Source organism: Lampetra fluviatilis, chromosome 43 (genome assembly GCF_964198595.1).
Source record: "Lampetra fluviatilis chromosome 43, kcLamFluv1.1, whole genome shotgun sequence".
Classification (NCBI taxonomy): domain Eukaryota; kingdom Metazoa; phylum Chordata; class Hyperoartia; order Petromyzontiformes; family Petromyzontidae; genus Lampetra; species Lampetra fluviatilis.
This window is the reverse complement of record NC_136317.1, coordinates 8,526,832-8,545,644: the sequence shown is the minus strand read 5'-3', so window position 1 is coordinate 8,545,644 and position 18,813 is coordinate 8,526,832. Positions and strand designations below refer to the sequence as shown.

General features: G+C 47.6%; 1 protein-coding gene across 3 annotated transcripts in view; it reads left to right on the top strand.

Moving 5' to 3' along the window:
* LOC144947104 (N-alpha-acetyltransferase 15, NatA auxiliary subunit-like) overlaps positions 1-15,457 on the top strand; it is a 57,953-nt gene extending 42,496 nt beyond the window's left edge. For 2 of the 3 annotated variants that reach the window (XM_078876308.1, XM_078876306.1), the window contains 10 exons: positions 673-842; positions 2,293-2,424; positions 3,288-3,416; positions 4,928-5,159; positions 6,054-6,223; positions 8,439-8,550; positions 9,335-9,433; positions 10,964-11,107; positions 13,517-13,614; positions 14,348-15,457. In XM_078876308.1, coding sequence (XP_078732434.1) covers positions 673-842; positions 2,293-2,424; positions 3,288-3,416; positions 4,928-5,159; positions 6,054-6,223; positions 8,439-8,550; positions 9,335-9,433; positions 10,964-11,107; positions 13,517-13,614; positions 14,348-14,470 — 1,409 coding nt within the window. In that variant the 3' untranslated portion in view covers positions 14,471-15,457. The remainder of the gene's footprint in view (positions 1-672; positions 843-2,292; positions 2,425-3,287; positions 3,417-4,927; positions 5,160-6,053; positions 6,224-8,438; positions 8,551-9,334; positions 9,434-10,963; positions 11,108-13,516; positions 13,615-14,347) is intronic. The other variant, XM_078876309.1, reaches the window with a different exon arrangement.
* Positions 15,458-18,813: the final 3,356 nt, after the last annotated feature.

The following is an 18,813-nucleotide window of genomic DNA, read 5'->3' as shown; positions in this document are numbered from 1 at the left end:
GACGAATATATGAACCAGTCCTGGGCCTTTCCTCGCTTGACTCAGCCTCAAGTGAGTACCTGGTGTGATGTGTTAAACATCGCCATTAGGAATACAAAGGCGGCTGGGCTTGGTGCTGGCCACCCACCGCCTCATAACTACACCACTGCTTTTAATAACCCCACTTTTTACTTTAACCACTATCATCTTATGCACAATATAATTGTTAGAAAGCACATTGGATTAAGGCACTATTAAAATCTATAAAAGAAGAAATTATATGTGGTTCTAGATTTGAAGCTTTCGTGACTGCAATGATTCATATTCTTAGGTTTTTTCGGTAAAGTCACGTAGGTAAAACATTAAAATTAATGAAAGTAAAATAAAATAAAACAAAACAAAAATAAAATTCACGACGTTTCGGAGGCAACACAAGTCTCCGTCATTAGGTGGGACCGTCACAGCCGAATTAGCTGCATCAAGTGAATATAAATTATAAATTTATAATATAAATTATATGTGCTCAGTAACATCACAGTAATCACCTGTGTTCCCACCACTCGCGCTGTAATACACTGAGCGCTCGTGTCCTCACCACTCGCTAAGCTCTCGTATCCTCACCGCTCGCTAAGCTCTCGTGTTCTCACCACTCGCTAAGCTCTCGTGTTCTCACCACTCGCTGCATGCTGCAAGACGACGGCGAGCCGCAGCATGAACCCACCCTGTTGTGGGTGCGCTTCCTGCTGGCTCAGCACTACGACTTGGTGGGACAGTCAGGCCTGGCGTTCGACTACATCGACGGCTGCCTCGCAGTCTTCCCGTGCTCCCCAGAGTTGCTCGTTGCCAAGGCCAGCATCTACAAGGTGCGTGGACCACCACGCATTGGCGCTTGTGGGAGCCACGCTCGCGTGAGCCATGGTCGCGCATGGCAACGCTCGTGCTAGCGCACGTGCGCTTAACAATGGCGATGATTTCGAGTCCAGGACAAATGAGCGGCGTGCGAGAGTTTGGGGCAGATGCAACGAAACAAGCGCTTTTTACACGCTTTCATTTAACTCACTCTGTTGTTGTCATCGTTGTTGTCGTTGTTGTATCCTCAAATCTTGTAACTCTATTTTAACCCACTTCCCAATGTGCTATCGACTGCAAACTTGGTATACTTATGTCATACTGATGACAATACAATATTCTATCATAAAAAATATTTATTTTTAAACATTATTTTTTCTGTTATGTTTCGGCTTGGGTCTAATTATCCATGGTCAACTAACGTTGGCTGTAATTGGCCACGGTCCCTTACGTTATGGCAAGCTTTGGGGCCACTTCCTGGAGTCGTGGAGTTCTGCCGTTACAAGTACATTTCATAAAAGCGTGTTTTAAAAAAAGTTTATTTTAATATTACTTATTTACCTGCAGGTAAAGTCAACGAATAAGGAGCTCGGTTAATCGCCAGCGTGCCATCACGTTATTGGCATTGAGTAGGATTCACTGGCAACCTTTGTACCCTCCGTTGCTACACACCACGGGAAGGGGAGTAGAGTCAAGGATGTAATGCATGCGGGGAGGGAAAGAGAATGGAATGGGAAAGACCAGAAAAACATTGGGGAAAGGAACAGAGAATCGGGAGTACAGGGTCAGGAGAGATGAGGATAGAGAGGAGGAAGAGGCTACATCAGGACCTCGATGCTGCTTCACAGAGGAGGAGCGGCATCTGTTCTCACAGTGGGCGGGGAAAGGGGAGGGTTCAGAGTGGAAGTGGCAACACAAGTCTACGGGAGGCTTGAGCTGAGTTAGAGATGTAACTTACGTTGTTTTAATTCGACGATGACAAAAAACGCATTGTGTTTTATTACACACGGCCCCATGTGGCGTCACATGAACACTTTATTCATGTGAACAATGATTTACAGCCCTCTGTCACTCCACTGCTGGACGAAGGCCTCCCCACTCATACAACCGTCGACACGCACACAAAACTAGAGGCCTGCAGTGTGAATCTCTGCGAATAATGTAAACGAACAAATGAGTGGATCTACTGATGAGAATAGTGGAAGAGGTTTGCTCTACATTTAGAATCAACATGCGTTTAAGGTATTTGGCTGCTATACATTTTCACGTGATAAGCTGCTTCATTCAGCTATCATTTGTGGCCAGGTCGCTTCTGAAAAAGAGCTACATATCTCAGTGGGCCTTACTTACCTGGTTAAAATAAAAATATCAATCCTTTAGTTTTAGTTGAGTAAATGGCATATGCTTAGTGGGTCTCTGCGGGGAGGGAGGGTCGTGAATGATCGTGGTGGGGGTGTCGCACAGCACGCCGGGGATGCCGTGGCGGCGGCCGAGTGCCTGAGGCAGGCCCTGGGCCTGGAGCCGGGTGACCGCTTCCTGCAGGTGAAGCGCATCAAGTACCTACTGCGCGCGGGGCTCGTCACGCAGGCACTGCTGGTGAGTCCCTCGCGTGAGTCATCATGAGCCTGGCGGCGACTCATTCGTACCGACGTTCGTACCTACGTTGTTTGGCTCGACGTTGTTTGGCTCAATGTATGAGTTCACAAGGGGGCCGAGCCTCCTGCAGGGGGGGCTGTGCACCGCCTCCCACCCACCAGCGAGGCTTCAGGGCTGACTCAAGGCGGGAAGGGTCTGCGAGGTTGCTCTCTGGCTTCATTACTGTTGGTTACATTTTTATAAACCGCAGCAGTCCCAACATAGGGCTGCAGAGCACCATACAGTAAATTGTATCTAAAAATAAATAATAACATCTCCAGTTTACGTAACACAGGGGTCGGCAACCTACGGCTCTGGAGCCGCGTGTGGCTTTTTATAGACTGCACCGTGACGTTATTTATTAAGGACCACCGTTTCCTATTCACGTGCATTGTGGCTCTTGAAATATTGAGTCTTTTTTACCAAATTCTAAAATAATGGTTCTTTTTGTTATTTCGGTTGCCGACCCCTTATCTAACATATCCTAGGAAATGAGTAGGATTTGAATATATTTCTAAATTGGAGAATCTCAACGGTCAGGTGCAATTTTACAGGCAGAGCATTTCAAATATGGGGGCCATGGACCGGAGATGCTGTGTCAGAGATGTTGCACCATTGCAGCAGAAGCAGCAGCAGGATCCATCCATTCAGCTTCGGCTGAAGCCATCACGTGGCTTCCAAACCCCCGACAGAGAGCTTAGCGTTACTCTTCACTAAGCCACGGGTGAGTGGAAGAGCAAGTCGATCGGATGGTGCTCGCTGCAACGTTCTCTGTCACAACCACGTGGGGAATCTGTCGTATTTGTTTTTTCTGCCGGTGGCAGGAAAGCGGCTTCGTGCAGGAGAGCCCCGGGGAGCCGCAGCCCCTGTGGTTCCTACTGGCGTTGGCGGAGGCGTACAGGCGGCAGTGCCGCCACCGCGACGCGCTCCGCGTGTGCCGCCAGGTGGAGAAGGTCGGTGCTCGCAAACCGGCGTTTGCCGCTCCGATCACACGCCCCACTCCACACGGCATACCAAACTTTTTTTCTTTACAGATGTAGTGACATTTGTGTAGTGCCGGCCCGAGAGAGGCACGGGGTGCGGTGTATTGACATCGCGGATACTACTATGGTGTGGGTGTAGTACCGGCCCTAGAGGGGCTCGGTCAGCACTGATTGATAGCGCTGGATGGCACCACGCTTGGCGTGCAGTGCCGGCCCTACAGGATAGGGTGTGGGAGTGCCGGCCGTAGGAATGAGATTACTAAAGGCCATGGCACTCTGATTGACCCAAGAGGACACGTGACCAGTTAAGTCTACAAAGAGGCCTCAAGTGGGGGCTAGGGGTGGTCACGTGGTCAGGGTCCAGATCCTGCTCGAGGATTCTGGAAGGTGGTCGTGGCCAAGGGCGGAGCCAGCCATGCCGCAGAGAATATAAGCCGGATCCCCCAGAGGGACCGGCGTTGTTCATCCTGAAGAAGCCTTCGTCTACGTTATACGTTCTCCAACACATGGACCTGGACCCGAGCTGTGGTCCCGGTCCGTAGTAGCCAGTGAAGTTGTAATTATTGTCGTTAACTTGGTGGTCACCACCATAGGTTGTTAAGGGGCAGTTACCCCGTGTGTTGGTGTTAAATAAATGTGTTGCCTCCAAGAGTACGTCTGCGACTCAGTTGAACTCACTACACAGGTAAGGCCCACTGAGCTATATATTGCTCTTTTTCAGAAGCGACCTGGCCACAAATGGTAGTTCAATGAGTGGGTTATCATGTGGAAATTTATAGCAGATATATACTCTAAATGCACGTTTCTAAATGTGGAGGGATAAAAACCGGAGGACTCTGATAAAAATCCACGCGATCGCGGTGAGAGAGACACGCAAACTTAAATTATACAGTAGGCGTCAGGGTCGGGATCGAACCCACAACTTCCTGTATACCAGGCGAGGGAGTTAACATCTCGCCACCGCAACATGAGTGGTTTGTTAGAGGCGACCTGGCCGCACGTGATCAGAATCGTCATCAAAAGTTTATATCCCACTGAGTAAAGCCCATTGAGCTAAGAGGCTCTTTTTCAAGGGTGACTTGACCGGCAGACAACATCAAAGCATTCCACAATTACAGATTTTTAAAAACACAAACGTAATAACAATCTCTGCACCTTCGATTAGCATGGTTGGCTATGTAGGGTATGAAAGAAGTTCAGCATACATGTAAAATTACATTCACATGTAAACTTTAGTGAATGTAACTCGAAATAATAATAAGCATAATTATGGAGAATATAAATACTGCAACTGTTGCTTTAAAGTACGGGGGGATAAGTAAATCTTATGACCTGGGGAATACAATAGTATTAACGAGACGGCAATAAAAAAATAAGCAGTTCTAGAGCGGGATCGCACATCCCAGATCGTTACAATTTGCTGGATCGTCGCCAAGGGCGCAAATCATCCGCGCCACTGGCGCTGTGTGTCTTCCAAACAGCACTTCAACGACGTGGCCGCGTCCCAGCTGGACTTCCACACCTACTGCCTGCGCCGGGCCACGCTGCGCGCATACGCGGGGATGCTGCGCACGTCCACCGCGCTGCGCGGCCACCCCGCGTCAGTGCGTGCGGCCCGCACGGCCGTGCGCTGCTGCCTTGGCCTTCATGACCGGCCCTCCACACCCATCCGGCACGCAGAGGACGGGGGCCGCCAAGCACGGGATGTCAGCGGTGAGTTTCGATGTCGTGCGCGCGGAGTTTTTTTTGCAAGCGTGCGGCACGATGCTTGTACGCACATTGAACTTCGGTATGCTCTGTACTTAACCAATCGTATTAATCGGAGGTGATGGGGGGGAAGGACAAAAAATTAAACGCAACAATCAGTTCTAAAGAAATTCGTTTTCAATTTATATTTAAAAGTGCATAGCTCCAGTGGCTTCCTAATATCAAAATGAAGAGCGCATCTGAAAGTGCGTGATGCAGTAACCGTCTTTGTTCGATGGGTGGTGGTGGCCACGCTGCACATGGCTGCCTGTAAGTGGTCCAGCACTGTGGAGGCAGCAGTGAGGGTTGTTGGATCAATGGATGTTTGTGAATTCCTACAGGACATCTGTGAAAAAGAGCTTCATAGCTCATCGGATTCCCCAAGTCTAAATAAAGATTCTGATACAAAAATATTCTGGTCACCGCACAGATGTTGTGCAACTCCCTTCCCGTGACTGTCGAAAAATCATACCCTGGCTCATATCAGGAGAAGTCGGTACATCAACATGTGGATTCCACCAGTTTCATCTGTATGGGATAGTGTTGCTGCGTCAACACGCGTGGGTTTTCTCTGGGTGTTCCGGTTTCCTACCACATGTATAAACACTCATTAATTGGCCGATAAAACCACAATGTAGAGAGGACCACAGAGCTTGGGGGGGGAGTTTGACGCCGCTCGTGTCTGTGGTCCCTCTTCATGCCTCTTGAGCCGTGCGGTGGCGGCAGCGGTGCGTTGACGTGTCTCTTTTTCCACTCTCTGCTCGTCGGTGCCATCGGCGCGTATTGTCCCCTTGCTGGGTATCGCTCTATCGTTTCCCGGGAGGTCCGGCAGCCGTTTCGTACCGGATCTCTTTTGCTTAGGATCAGCACCGGCTGCCGAGCAGCGCAAGCAGCAGAGCAAGCGGCGCAAGGCGGTAGCACGCATCCTACGTGGTGACGGAGGAGGTGGAGGCAGCGCGGGGAGCGGGCCGGACCCTGACGTGTGCGACGGCAAGGAGCTACACGACTTCATGGAGGAGCTCGGCGTGCAGGTGAAGTGTGTCCCCACGCAAGAGAAGTGAAGTCCCACGGTCACCAGTACCGGCGTCGTGGTGCAGCTGGTACTGTGGATCCGCAGAGCCGATGTTCTTTTTTGCGTGGAAGTGGCTGTGAGGGCAGAGAGCTCGGCTCGTATTTGGAGGTTGCACTTTATGCTGCTTGCTGGATGGTGATTACAATGAGCCTCACAACACATGGCTAGTTGGGGAGAGAGCCTTTTATTTTTTGTACGTATGTTGAATACGCACCGTACGTAGCCAACCATGTAAATCGGAGGTGCAGGGTAACTAAACACAAAAATATATTCAAAAGAAATTAGTTTTCAATCTTAATTTATAAGTGCATAGCTCCAGTGGCTTCCTAATATCGGAAGGAAGAGCTTTCCAGACGGCTGCAGAAGCGCATCTGAAAGCGGGCGATGTGGTCACCGATTTTGTTCGATTGTGGGCCAAAAACCGCTGCTGCGAGGAGTTGGCGTGATGATTTATGCTCCTTGATGAGATCAGCAAGGTATTGTGGTTTATTTGTGGCAGGCACTTTGTGTGTGGAATTAGTGCATTTTGGGTGACGTGGGGGCATGTCAGGCACACTTCTAATAAATGTACCATTTTTTTATTAACTTGAGAACGATGACAAATTTACTCTCTCGAATGCTATTCTCATCATGCCCCATGGTGTAAAGTCCAGTCCCTAACTCGTATCATCAACCCCACCTCTTTGGCCTATCTATGTGCTGTGAAAGATACATATTTTTTCCTTTGACTTTTCACAATGAGAATCTTTATTTATCCTGAAGGAATTTGATGAGCTATGAAGCTTTGTCAGAGATGTCCAGTAGCGGCCATGGTCAGCGAGTTACATCAACTAACAACACAAGAATGGATGAAAGAGTAACATAGAGAAAAGGGGTCTCGTTCGTTCGTTTCTCAATCCGCTAGTCTTGGTGAGGGTCGCGGCGGCAGCATGTTGAGTAGGGCGGTCCAGACCTCGCTTTCCCTGGCGACAGACTCGAACATTGAAGTTGCCCATTAAGATTATGGAGTTGGTAGGCGGCACTCTGTAGAGCTATGTACCCACCATCTCCAAGAAGGCCGAATACTCTGAACTGTTGTTTGGTGCATAAGCACAGACAACAGTCAAGAGTTTTCCTTTCTGAGACCCGAAGTCTCACTGAGGTGACCCTCTCATCCACTGGTACACACTCCAGCCAAACAGCACCCACCCGGGGGCTTGTGAGTATCCCCACACCCAACCGGGTTCTCTCACCAGGGGTTACTCCGGAATAGGAGAGAGACCACCCCCGATCGAGAAGTTTGGTCCAGTACTAATGCTGTGTGCGGAGGTGAGACCAACTATATCTATATAAATTCAACTATATCTAGTCGGTACCTTTCCACCTCCTCCACCAGCTCTGGCTCCTTTCCCCCAGTGACGTGACATTCCACCTCCCAATAGCTAGTGTACACCGCCAAGGTCCAGTCCATCTGAGACCATCCCTTTCCCTGCCATACTGGCATCTCACTCACCCTTCGTCCTGCGGATGGTGAGCCCACAGGACGGCACCACATAGCCATTTCGGGCTGGACCCAACCAGGTTACGTGGGTCACCTGTCCACCAGGCGCTTGTCAGCGAACACCACCCCCAAGCCTGGCTCTGGGGGTGTGCAGGGTGAGGTTCTCTGATCTTGATATTTTGTAACCATTCATGAGGGGGTTTATTTTGGACTGTTATTTGTCTAAAACCTCCCCCTAGACCTGTTCGCCAAGGGAGACCCTACCAGAAATACAAGACTCCAGGCGACATAGCTCTTAGGGTCATTGGAACACACAAACCCCACCACCATGATAAGAGAAAAGATAAGCAAGGCAGTACAATTAAATGCAGAAAGATAAAGCTTGGAAGTATAAATTAAATGAGTATACAGTAAAAATAATTGCAGATTTGTCAAGATCAAATGTGAGCTGGGGCAATGCAACAAAAGAACAACGATTCGAAACCATACCAATACACCACAGTCCCACGATCACATTGCACTTCATGACTGAATTACAGGCCACACGCAGTGTCAATGAGTTTTTCGTGTTTCTGCGGTTTTCTACGTCGTGCGTTTCGCCTGCATTCTGCGTCTTCTGCGCAGTGATCCCTGACCCCTCAAGCCTCCCCCACCCCCGCACCCCTCCCACCGCCCCCACCACTCGCGTGGCCAGGACGCCGACGACCCACTCTCCGAAGCCGTGAGCTTCCTGGCTCCTCTTGAAAACTTTGCAGCGAACGACATCGCGACGCACCTGCTCGCCTTCGAAATACATCTGCGAAGAGGTAAGCGATCATGTGATCCATCAAGCAGGTATACGGAACCTCATCCTCCTCAATGACTACGGGGAAGGGATTTTCACAACATTAGCGCGATGATCCACCAACAGCTGCTGCCTCCAACAGTGCAGGATTACGGGCAGCCACGTGCAGCGGCGTAGCCACCACCACCGCCACACGGCAGAAAGCACTTACCTGTCCTTCAGAATGCTCCCCTGCCCGAGTGAACGCCATCATCGAGCAGCGCAACCTTGGTCACGTGGTTATAATTTTTGTTACTTGTACAAAGTTTGAAAGTCATGAGTGTGTTTTTTTTATACCGACTCGGTCGTGGTTTTCCGCTGGGGAAGTCTGCATCGGCTGCGATTTGTGTTCATCAATCACCTTGCAGCTGCCGACCGTACCAATAATTAACGTATTCTCTGGATTATAGGAGGCTCCGGAAAGTGAGATGTATTTCCAAATGCGTGTCCGCTGTCAAGAAACTACCGCCGAGCCATTAACTACTCCAGAACACGTTCTGTAAAAAGCACTGAAATTAGTCGAACTTAACTTATTACATAACTTCATATATTTCACAACGAAATTTGTATTTTCAAGTACATAAAACGAACAATAACAATGAAGATTTAACCGCGTATTTTATGTTACGATGCTCGTGGATTCTATATCGTACCAATAATATTTTGGTACCCGTCACATTGCGGAGATGTGAGTGATGGATAATTACAACAATTCAATATGACCGTTGGAGTGAGCGAGAAAGTGCAGCGGCCATTTGTGTCTGCAGGTAAACCCCTCCTGATGCTATGCTCTGTGAAGCGCGCCACCACGATTGACCCCCACGACCCCTGGCTGCACACCTGCCTGGTGCGGCTCTGCAAAGCCGGTGAGTCACAGTGGCGGGATGTTAACTACCTCACCTGGTATACAGGAGGTCGTGGGTTCTACCCTGAAACCTGACACTTGTATATTTAGAGTTTGTGTGTCTCTCTCTCTTCCCGTGGTCACATCGATTTTTCTTCGGGTACTCCGGTTTTTCCCTCCACATTTAGAAACAACGGGCGTTCACAGTATTTGGCTACAATTAACGTCTACGTGATAAGCCGCTTCGTTGAGCTACCATTTGCGGCCAGGTAGCCCCTGAAAAAGAGCTATATAGATCAGTGGGCCATACTTGATTAAATCAAAAATATTCTTGGTTCTTTCGGTAAAGTAACGTAGAAGGGAAATAATAAAATAATATAAATATAAAACAATAAAATTTCTCACGACGTTTCGACTGCAACACAAGCAATCATCATCAGGTGTGATATTGCTTGTGTTGCAGTCGAAACGTCGTGAGAATTTTTATTGTTTTATATTAATATTATTTTATTATTTCCCTTCTACGTGACTTTACCGAAAGAACCAAGAATATGAATCCCTGCAGTCACGAAAGCTTTAAATCAAAATCAAAAATAATTTAGTTTTGTTTGAGTTGGGTACGGCGAGCGGTGTGGCTGAGGCCGCGGGGAGTGCGGGGTGGGGAGGGAGCGGCGGCGCAGTGGTTATCGCACTGTGCTACGAACTTGGGCCGGCTACCCGAGTTCGATTCTCGGTCACGGACAATATTGGAGAATGTCTAAAATGATCCTGGGGGCCTCCCTCAAGTCAATTCTGCCTTAGTAAATGCGAATCACACACGAGCAGTGAACTCGTATGGAGTTCGAGAAAGTAAGTGGGTTTTTGCAGAACACGTCACTAGAGGGGATACAATGGTTGATCCTCGGGACTAACGTAGAGTTGCAGCCAAAAGAGGGAACATGCCGGCTAGGACATCCACTGCAGAAATGTAGAGATTAAATCCGCCTCTGTTAATATTATTAATTTCTAATTATATTCAAATTGACATATTAATAATTATGTATCCAGGAAAGCCATGCTTAGTTATAGGCCTTGCTTTCAGGATGTCCTGTATTTGGTTTTCATTTTGAGATGTTTTCAGCCAATTAATGATGAGTGCGTTAATTATACACGTGGGAGGAAACCGGAGCACCCAGAGGAAACCCACGCTTGCGAGGGGGCGCAACGCTATATCTCCATCCAGATGGAGCAGATGAATATTAGTTGACATTTGCTGTACTGCCTTCTGGGCGAGCCAGGGTATGGGCTCCTCAACACCCATGGGAAGGGAGTTGTGTGTGTGATCCACCAACCCTCGCTGCTGCCTCCACAGTGCTGGATTACAGGCAGCCACGTGCATAGCCATCGCCAAGCGGCCAACTCTTTAAGTTGCTCAGTGGATTAAGATTAAATTGTAGAATCATGAGATGATATCGCATCAGCTTGGGGAGGCCTTCATCCAGCAGCGGATTAATCTTAGATGCTGCTGAAGATGATGATGACGACGACGAGCCGTGTGTCGTGCCGAGTGTAGCGGAGGGCGTGCTGGGCACGACGGCACCCGTGGCCGAGGTCCTGCGTCAGGAACTGCCCCCCTTGCTCGGCGCCGGCAGCCTGGAGCAGATGAATGGGGACTTCCTGCAGCGCAATGCCACCTCGCTCCGGCACTCCCTCGCCGGTGAGTCTGCTGGCAGCCAGGCCCCGTTGTGGCGTATGCTCGCCGCACTCTCCTGCTCGCCGCACTCTCCTGCACGACGCACTCTCCTGCACGACGCACTCTCCTGCACGCCGCGCTCTCCTGCACGCCGCGCTCTCCTAGATGCTGGACTCTCCTGCACGCCTGAGCAGTAGTACGCTCGTTTGCCGCTTGTTGTAGAGGTTCACGGTTCGAGTCCAGCTGCCACAACTGCAGTAACCGTTGTAAATTACTGCTATGACTGCTACGAGCTGTCCACTTCACTCTCAGTGGACGTCGTTAGAGATCCCGTGACATCGTTTGCAAGTGCAGGACAACGTGTGCTACTGGTGTCATGGTTTGGATTGGCAAGTTTGAAAAAATTACCCCGTTAAATTACTTGAATGGAATCGTGCACAGCAGCAATCATTGCCCCCCAACTGTGAAAGTCAAGAGACTCAACTTTCTTGGGTAAACTCGCAAATTACAGGTACTCCTTTACTTACGAACGAGTTAGGTTTCAAAGGTCTGTTCGTAAATCGATTTGTTGGTAAGTCCAACTTTACTCCTGTCGATTCCAAACATATTGTACGGCACGTACATTAAACACTGGTAATGATTTAAAAAGCTGTATAATCTCCTGTAGATGTAGATGCCACTGGTTATTCATGTTCTGCAGATGTAGATGACACTGGTTCTTTATGTTCTGCAGATGTAGATGGCACTGGTTGTTCATGTTCTGCAGATGTAGATGACACTGGTTCTCTAAGTTCTGCAGATGTAAATGCAAATTACCTTTGGTGCTCCTGTTTCCTCGCTTGAAAACATGTCTGCAACGTTGGTCTCTTCTTCTCTTCATCAACTACTAACAGCAATTGCATCATGAACAGCTGCAGACACCTTAGTAACCCTTTCAGTATTTGGGTCCTGAGACTCAAAACAGCCAATGGTTGACACCAAACAACCAACTTACGACTCTCGGTCTGAACAAGCAACTGGACATACAGGTTTGTTAGTATCTCTGAAAGTTCGTAAGTCGAATGTTCGTAAGTAGAGGAGTCTTGGAATAATTTCTGCTTGCCTGTCCTATTGAACACTTGCCTGTCCTATACAACATTTACCTTCCCTATTAAACATTTTCTATTCCTATAGAAGGCCCATAATAGAGTTTTTTGGGGTTATTGGTCACGAAAGCCTACGTGTTAAACTCCTATAGAAGGCTTACTTATCCTATAATAATAGTGTTTATAGATATTAGCGTCTTCATGCAAACTGCAACTTACAAAGCTGCACAATCCGCAACACACAGGCGCAATTATAGATTTCGGCCAATTAGTGAGTGTTTACATGTGGGAGGAAACGAAAGCACCTGGGGAAAACCCTTGCATGTGTAGAGGTGGTACGCGCAGGCGGGGAGGATCGTGAGACAGCGCGTAGTGGGTGGCTACATCACGGTCCGCAGGCAGGTGTCCACATCGAGGTCCGCATAGGCCCCGCCCCCTGGCGCGGAGGGCTGTGTAAGGCGATGCGCAGCAGCGCTCGAGGAGAAGTCAACCAGTGAAGACAGAAGACGGAGGAAGAGAAAGGCCCTGAGACCCCTAGCCCCGCTGCCCTTGTAAGGGCCGGGACTCTGTGCGGCTCAGAGGCGAAACCTTGGGATTCACGGCCCGATGTCCTTGTAAGGGCCGGGCTGTGTAACCCAGAGGTCGAGACCCGTGCTTGGCAAGGCGGGTCCAATAGCTCCCCGTAGGGAGAGCGTAGCCGGAGGGCCTGAGAGCGTGGCCGAGTTAGGCACGCGTAGCGTAGGCTGTGTCTCGGCTGTAACTGTTATTGTTGCACCAGTGTTAATAAATAAGTGCTGCCCCGTCAACTCGTCTCCCGCCGTAATTGAGATATTACACATGCAAGGGGAAAACACTATCTCATTCCGATGGAATGGATGAATATTAGCCCACACTTTGCTGTACCACCTGCAGGTGAGACAGGGCATGGCTCCTCTACGACACCCACGGGAAAGGAGTTTCGCAATGTCTATCTGTGATCCACCAACCCTCCCTGCTGCCTCCACAGCACTGGATTACAGACTATGTGCGGTGTAGCCACCACCACCACCCATCGGAGAGCACTTCCTCTATCCTACGGAGCGCTTGCCTGAGTGAATGCCATCATTGTCCACAGGCAGCAAATGGACCACTAAACCACATGTTGCGTGATGTTTTGTCAGATTTACAAATTTAGGGTATGCAGTGCAGAGGTGATTACTTGGGGGGACTTGGGGGTATAGTTGAATAGTTCCCCCCTAATGAACGACAGTGCTGTCTGCAGAAAAAATGTGACTATTTGTCCCCATCCCGAACGTACCATTCACGTTGTGCCCTGGAGAGACTCACGTGGGTGTTTGTTTTTTCGCAGGGGCACGGATGTTGTTTTTGCTAGATAAGGCTCACCAGGAGAAGGCCCTCGCTATCGCCACCAACCTTGACGAAGCGTTGACGGACAGGAATGTCGCGGTGAGGACTCCCACTCCCTCTCTGTTGCACAGCACTATTTCGCAGATGTAAATGACCATGACTCCTGAGGTACCAGAGCCAAGCTCATTGTTGCTTGAGAGCGACAGAGGAGATGAAGCCTGGAGGTGTCTCTTAAGTCTTTGTGGATTGATCGTTTCTACTGCTCCTGTAAATGCGCAGCAACAGCAGTTGAGACGATGATGGTTGTGGTCCAGATAGCGTGGGGGCTGCCACAGAGAAACGATGCCCGGCAGTGGCTATCGTGCTGCTCCTTGGTGTAGAGAGAGGAGGAGGTTGTGAGTCGCGCTGCTGCTGCGGTGCGGTGGCACAGGCAGCAAGTGATATAGTAATATTATTACGATTGTTAGAGCAAGGAATTACTGAGTTACTGAATCACATTTGCACGGTAAATTCGGCCTGCAGCCATCCCATGGCGGGACAAAGAGCTGAGATGAGGGTATGCTGCTGCGTACCGTCTCATTACACGTACCGTGTCACTCCAATACTGTGTCATACCGCTCAGCAGCGCAGCTCAAGAAAGTATTTCATTGTTGACCGCTCAGAAGCCGCATTAGAACGGTGGGCATTCCGTGTTATTGTAACGGTGCTAGTTCAGCGTTGTGCGAAATTTGTTCCCCCGAAAAACGAACTGAGTGATAGATAAAACGCATTTTGTGAACACCACGAGGACTTAACGAATTGGTATATGTGTCCATTGTGTGACCTTTCCCAGACTTGTACATCTGTGCTGGAGGCCCTGAGAGATGGCAGCCTGGGCTGCGCGAAGGCTCAGGCAGAGACGTACAGAGCGACGTGCCACAAGCTATTTCCATTCGCCAGTGCCTTCCAGCCTTAGTGCGCACCTGGACTTAAACACCCAAATACCTTTTATTCAGGTCTTATTTATGCTTGTTTACCCAGGATAGCTTCACCGAGTCTCAAGGCTCTTTTGCAGGACGGTCCTGCCAAGTTTTTTGCAGTAAGGGGCCGATGTTGATGTGTAAAATCCCAATTATGTAATTTGCAGGTAATTTTTCAGCATTGGCATGTTTTGTTCACTTCCAGTTACATTGTGTGGGGGTATTTTAAGCTATGGGAGGAATCTGGAGAACTCGGAGAAACCCCAAACAGAACAGGGGGAGAGAACATACAAACTCCACCTCACTCTCACTCTGCAGATCAGGAGAACATCCAAACTCCACTCACACAAAGACAAAGTATAGCCTCAACAGACTTTTGGGACCACCTATGAAAGCCGGCACGACACACGAGGAAATGGCTAGCATCATGCCCAGCCACCTGGTACTCATTTGGGGCTGAGTCGACCTAGAAGAAGCCCAGGATTGTTTAAGGTAATCATCGCTAGTGTTGGCCGTGAGAGGGAATCAAACACGGGTCGTTGGGTTTGTAGCGCAGCGCGCTCACTCTTGCACACACACTCTGCAGAACAAGTGGAGTACAAACAAACTCCACTCACTCAAATTAGGAATTGAACCCTGCGCCACATCCTTGCCACCAAAAAAAATGTTCTTTAAAGGTTTTTTTTTTATGCGACATTCCATATGCACGTCGCAGCCGGAACGTTTGATTTGTGTTGTTGACGAACGTGTCGCGTTGCTTGCTTTGAGAGTGCATGTTCACGATGGAGAGAGACAGCTATAGCGTCCGTGTTACACACATCTCAGAAATATCGATATTTTTTCCCAAATATTTTCCTTGCGATAAAATAACTCCTTCGAACTTGGTAGTTTACCAAATGTACTTGCTGAATTAATCATTCCAATAATTCCTGGGTGGCTTTTTGCGAGAGGTTCAGGAATTGGCCACGTACAAATAAATATAAATACAATATCCTGATGTGTTGCGTCATGACCTTTATCGCACGATCGCCTTGGTGACGCTGCGTATCATAGCAGTACTTGCGGGGACCCTACTTCTCTGGGCCTCTATGTGCTATGAAGAAGGGCCGTCGCCTCTTCGATACTGCTGTCTTTTCATGCCCCACTGTTATCGACAAATGCGTTGAGTTTTTGTTTTTTTTATTGAAATTATAGATGCAGCTGGCACTTTTGTGATCATCATAGTGATAATGCGATTTGTAGCATGCACAATATTTCACAAAATTGACCGTGGACTACGAGGCACGTGGAGCCAAAATCCCATTCGCCCCAGAAGCTGGGTGACCTGGTGTCACCACTTGACTCTTTGCCCTCGTTGGCACCACAGGGTATAGTTTTAGGCCAACACTGTATACGTTTGTAGCACCACCACAGGTTGGCCAGCTCCATCTCGCTGACACCAACGCACCTCCTTTTTTTTCCGCACCTCCGATTAGCACGGCTGGGTACGTAAGGCGTAAAATAAGTTCAACATACATATCGGGTACAGTTTTAGTCAGGAGCCACGGTGTAAATTGTAGCATAGTGTCTCATTTATTTAAGGTTTCCCCTCTTGAAGAGCCATTGTTCCACTGGTCAGCCTATCACACGATTACATTTTCTGTGATAAGGCAATGTCACTGATGAGTTGTTCTTTTTCATTCATGCTTGTGCAACACCGCGCACACGGTGGTGTAAATGTTCCGTTTTTTATTTTGACCACGAGAGAATGTGCGTCGACATGGATCTCGTATTGAAAAGTCCGCTCAAGTCCGTATTGAAATATCCCCTCGGCGTGGATCAGACGATCCTGCCGAAAGGTATGCGGTCGTTTTGTTACATGTGGCTCGGCTATTTCGCCGTCGCGTCCGGTCAAAACGTAGGCGGTAAAGTTGTGAAAATGTGGGCAGCTCAATCTGGCTGACACCAATAATTCATGCTGTAAACAACTTCATGTGTCGTCGCAAGAGTAATGTGACAATTGTATAGAAATATATTTTGTATATATAGTATTTTAGCCGAGAATATATTTTCCTTTGAAGGCCGCAGTGTTATTGATGGAAGGAGTGGAGTTTATTTTTTTTGCACCACTGCCAACACAGCAGCATCAACATAATTTCGTAAACTTATTCAACATCACTTAAGTCTAAACCAGGGGTCCTCAAACTTTTTAAACAGGGGGCCAGTTCACTGTCCCTCAGACCGTTGGAGGGCCGGACTATAGTTAAAAAAACTATGAACAAATTCCTATGCACACTGCATATATCTTATTTTGAAGTGAAGAAACAAAACGGGAACAAATACAATATTTAAAATGAAGAACAGTAAAGTTAAATCAACAAACTTGCCAGTATTTTAATGGGAACTATGGGCCTGCTTTTGGCTAATGAGATGGTCAATGTCCGGTTCCATATTTGTCACTGCTAGTCGTAACAAGTGATTCAAGTGTGCATCCGTTAGTCTAGATCTGGTTGGAGATTTCAAATGTTTCATTCTGGAAAAAGTTTGTTCACAGACATAAGCGCTGCCAAAGATGGTTGCCATTTTGAGTGCATGGTTCCTGAGATGAGGATATGTCTCAGAGGGGAGAAATGCATAGAAATTATGAAGGTTGCTTGACTTGAATGCGTCTTTCAGAGAGTCACAATTCTGCAGTTCAGCCAGTTCCATTTGGTAAATTGTATCCACATTTTCAATGTCAATAGAAAATGGGTTACGGAAAAGCTGTATGTCCTGTTCATGGAGATGAAGCTCTTTAAATCTAAATTGGAACTCCTTTTGCAATTTTTCCAGTGAATCCACACATGTTTTGTTTGGGAATGCAACCAATGGTTTTTCTGCTAACAGATTTTGAGTTGTGGGGAGATGGCAGAAGTTTTCCTCCTTCACTTGTTTGATGAGGAGGCCTAATTTTACTTCAAATGCTTTGACATGTGATTGCATATCACAGATGAGCTTCTCATTTCCTTGAAGTTGCACATTGAAACTGTTGAGTAGATCTGTTACATCTGTCAGAAAGGCAAGGTGCCATTTCCATTCTGCATCATTGAGCTCTGGTACTTCTTTGTTTTTTGAAAACAGAAAAGCTGTAATCTGTGGTAGTAAGTCATAGAAACGTTTCAAAACTCTTCCTCGACTCAGCCAACGGACTTCTGTGTGGTACAGAACATCTTCATAGTCAACATTTAGCTCAGACAGAAATTCCTGAAATTGTCTGTGGTTTAGTGCATGAGCTCTAATGAAGTTAACAGAGTCCCACTTCAGTGATTTACTACACAGCGCTTGTTGGTGGATGGGGCAGTGTATGGCTATTGGATGAGAATGGTTATGTTTGTCCATCTCTTGGTTAATGCGAGCAATTACTCCTTTCTTAGACCCCACCATGCTAGGAGCACTATCAGTTGTCACACTGGCTAGTTTAGCCCAGTTCAGCTCCAAACCATTCACAGTTTGGCAAACCTTTTCATAGATATCCTCTCCTGTAGTTGTTCCTTTGATGCTTTGCAGTGCAGCAAGCTCTTCTGTGACTTCGAAATAGTCATTCGTCCCACGAATAAAAATTAGAAGTTGTGCAGAATCACGAACATCATTGCTTTCGTCGAGTGCCAAGGAAAAATAGGAACGTTTATTTGTGGAGTTTTGCAAATGCTGATGGAAATTGTCTCCCATTTCTTCAATCCTCCGTGTAATTGTAGGTCCTGAAAGACTCACTGTACTAAATAAATCGGCCTTCTCTGGACACATCTCTTTGGCAACAGAAAGAAGGCATTCTTTAACAAATTCTCCCTCAACGAATGGTCTGCCAGTGCACACTATTAGCTTGGCAACTTGAAAACTTGCTCGCAGTGATGAAATATTTAGCTGCTTCTGCTTCACAAAAGTATTTTGCTGAGTTGTTAATGTATTTTTCAGTTTTAATATTTTATCTTTTCTCACTTCAACGACCAAACAATCATATTTATCTTTATGTTGAGTTTCATAGTGTCGACGTAAATTGTATTCTTTGAACACAGACACTATATTCTGGCATATCAGACACACAGCTCTTTCCTTGTATTGCATGAAAAAGTAATCATAATTCCACTGTTTTTTTAATATCCTACACTCCGAGTCAATTTTTCTCTTTCTTGACATCATTGTTTCCTAGGGAGTCAAAATTGCTATTGGTAAAATACCAATATATATACAGCGCTACAAAAACAATATACCAGCAATAACTTTGCCCACACAGAGACATACAGACTGCACTGCCCATCAATGCAGTCTGATTGGGGGAACTCCGCTTTTACCCCAGGCTCACACTGGTGCGGGTGCCATTAAA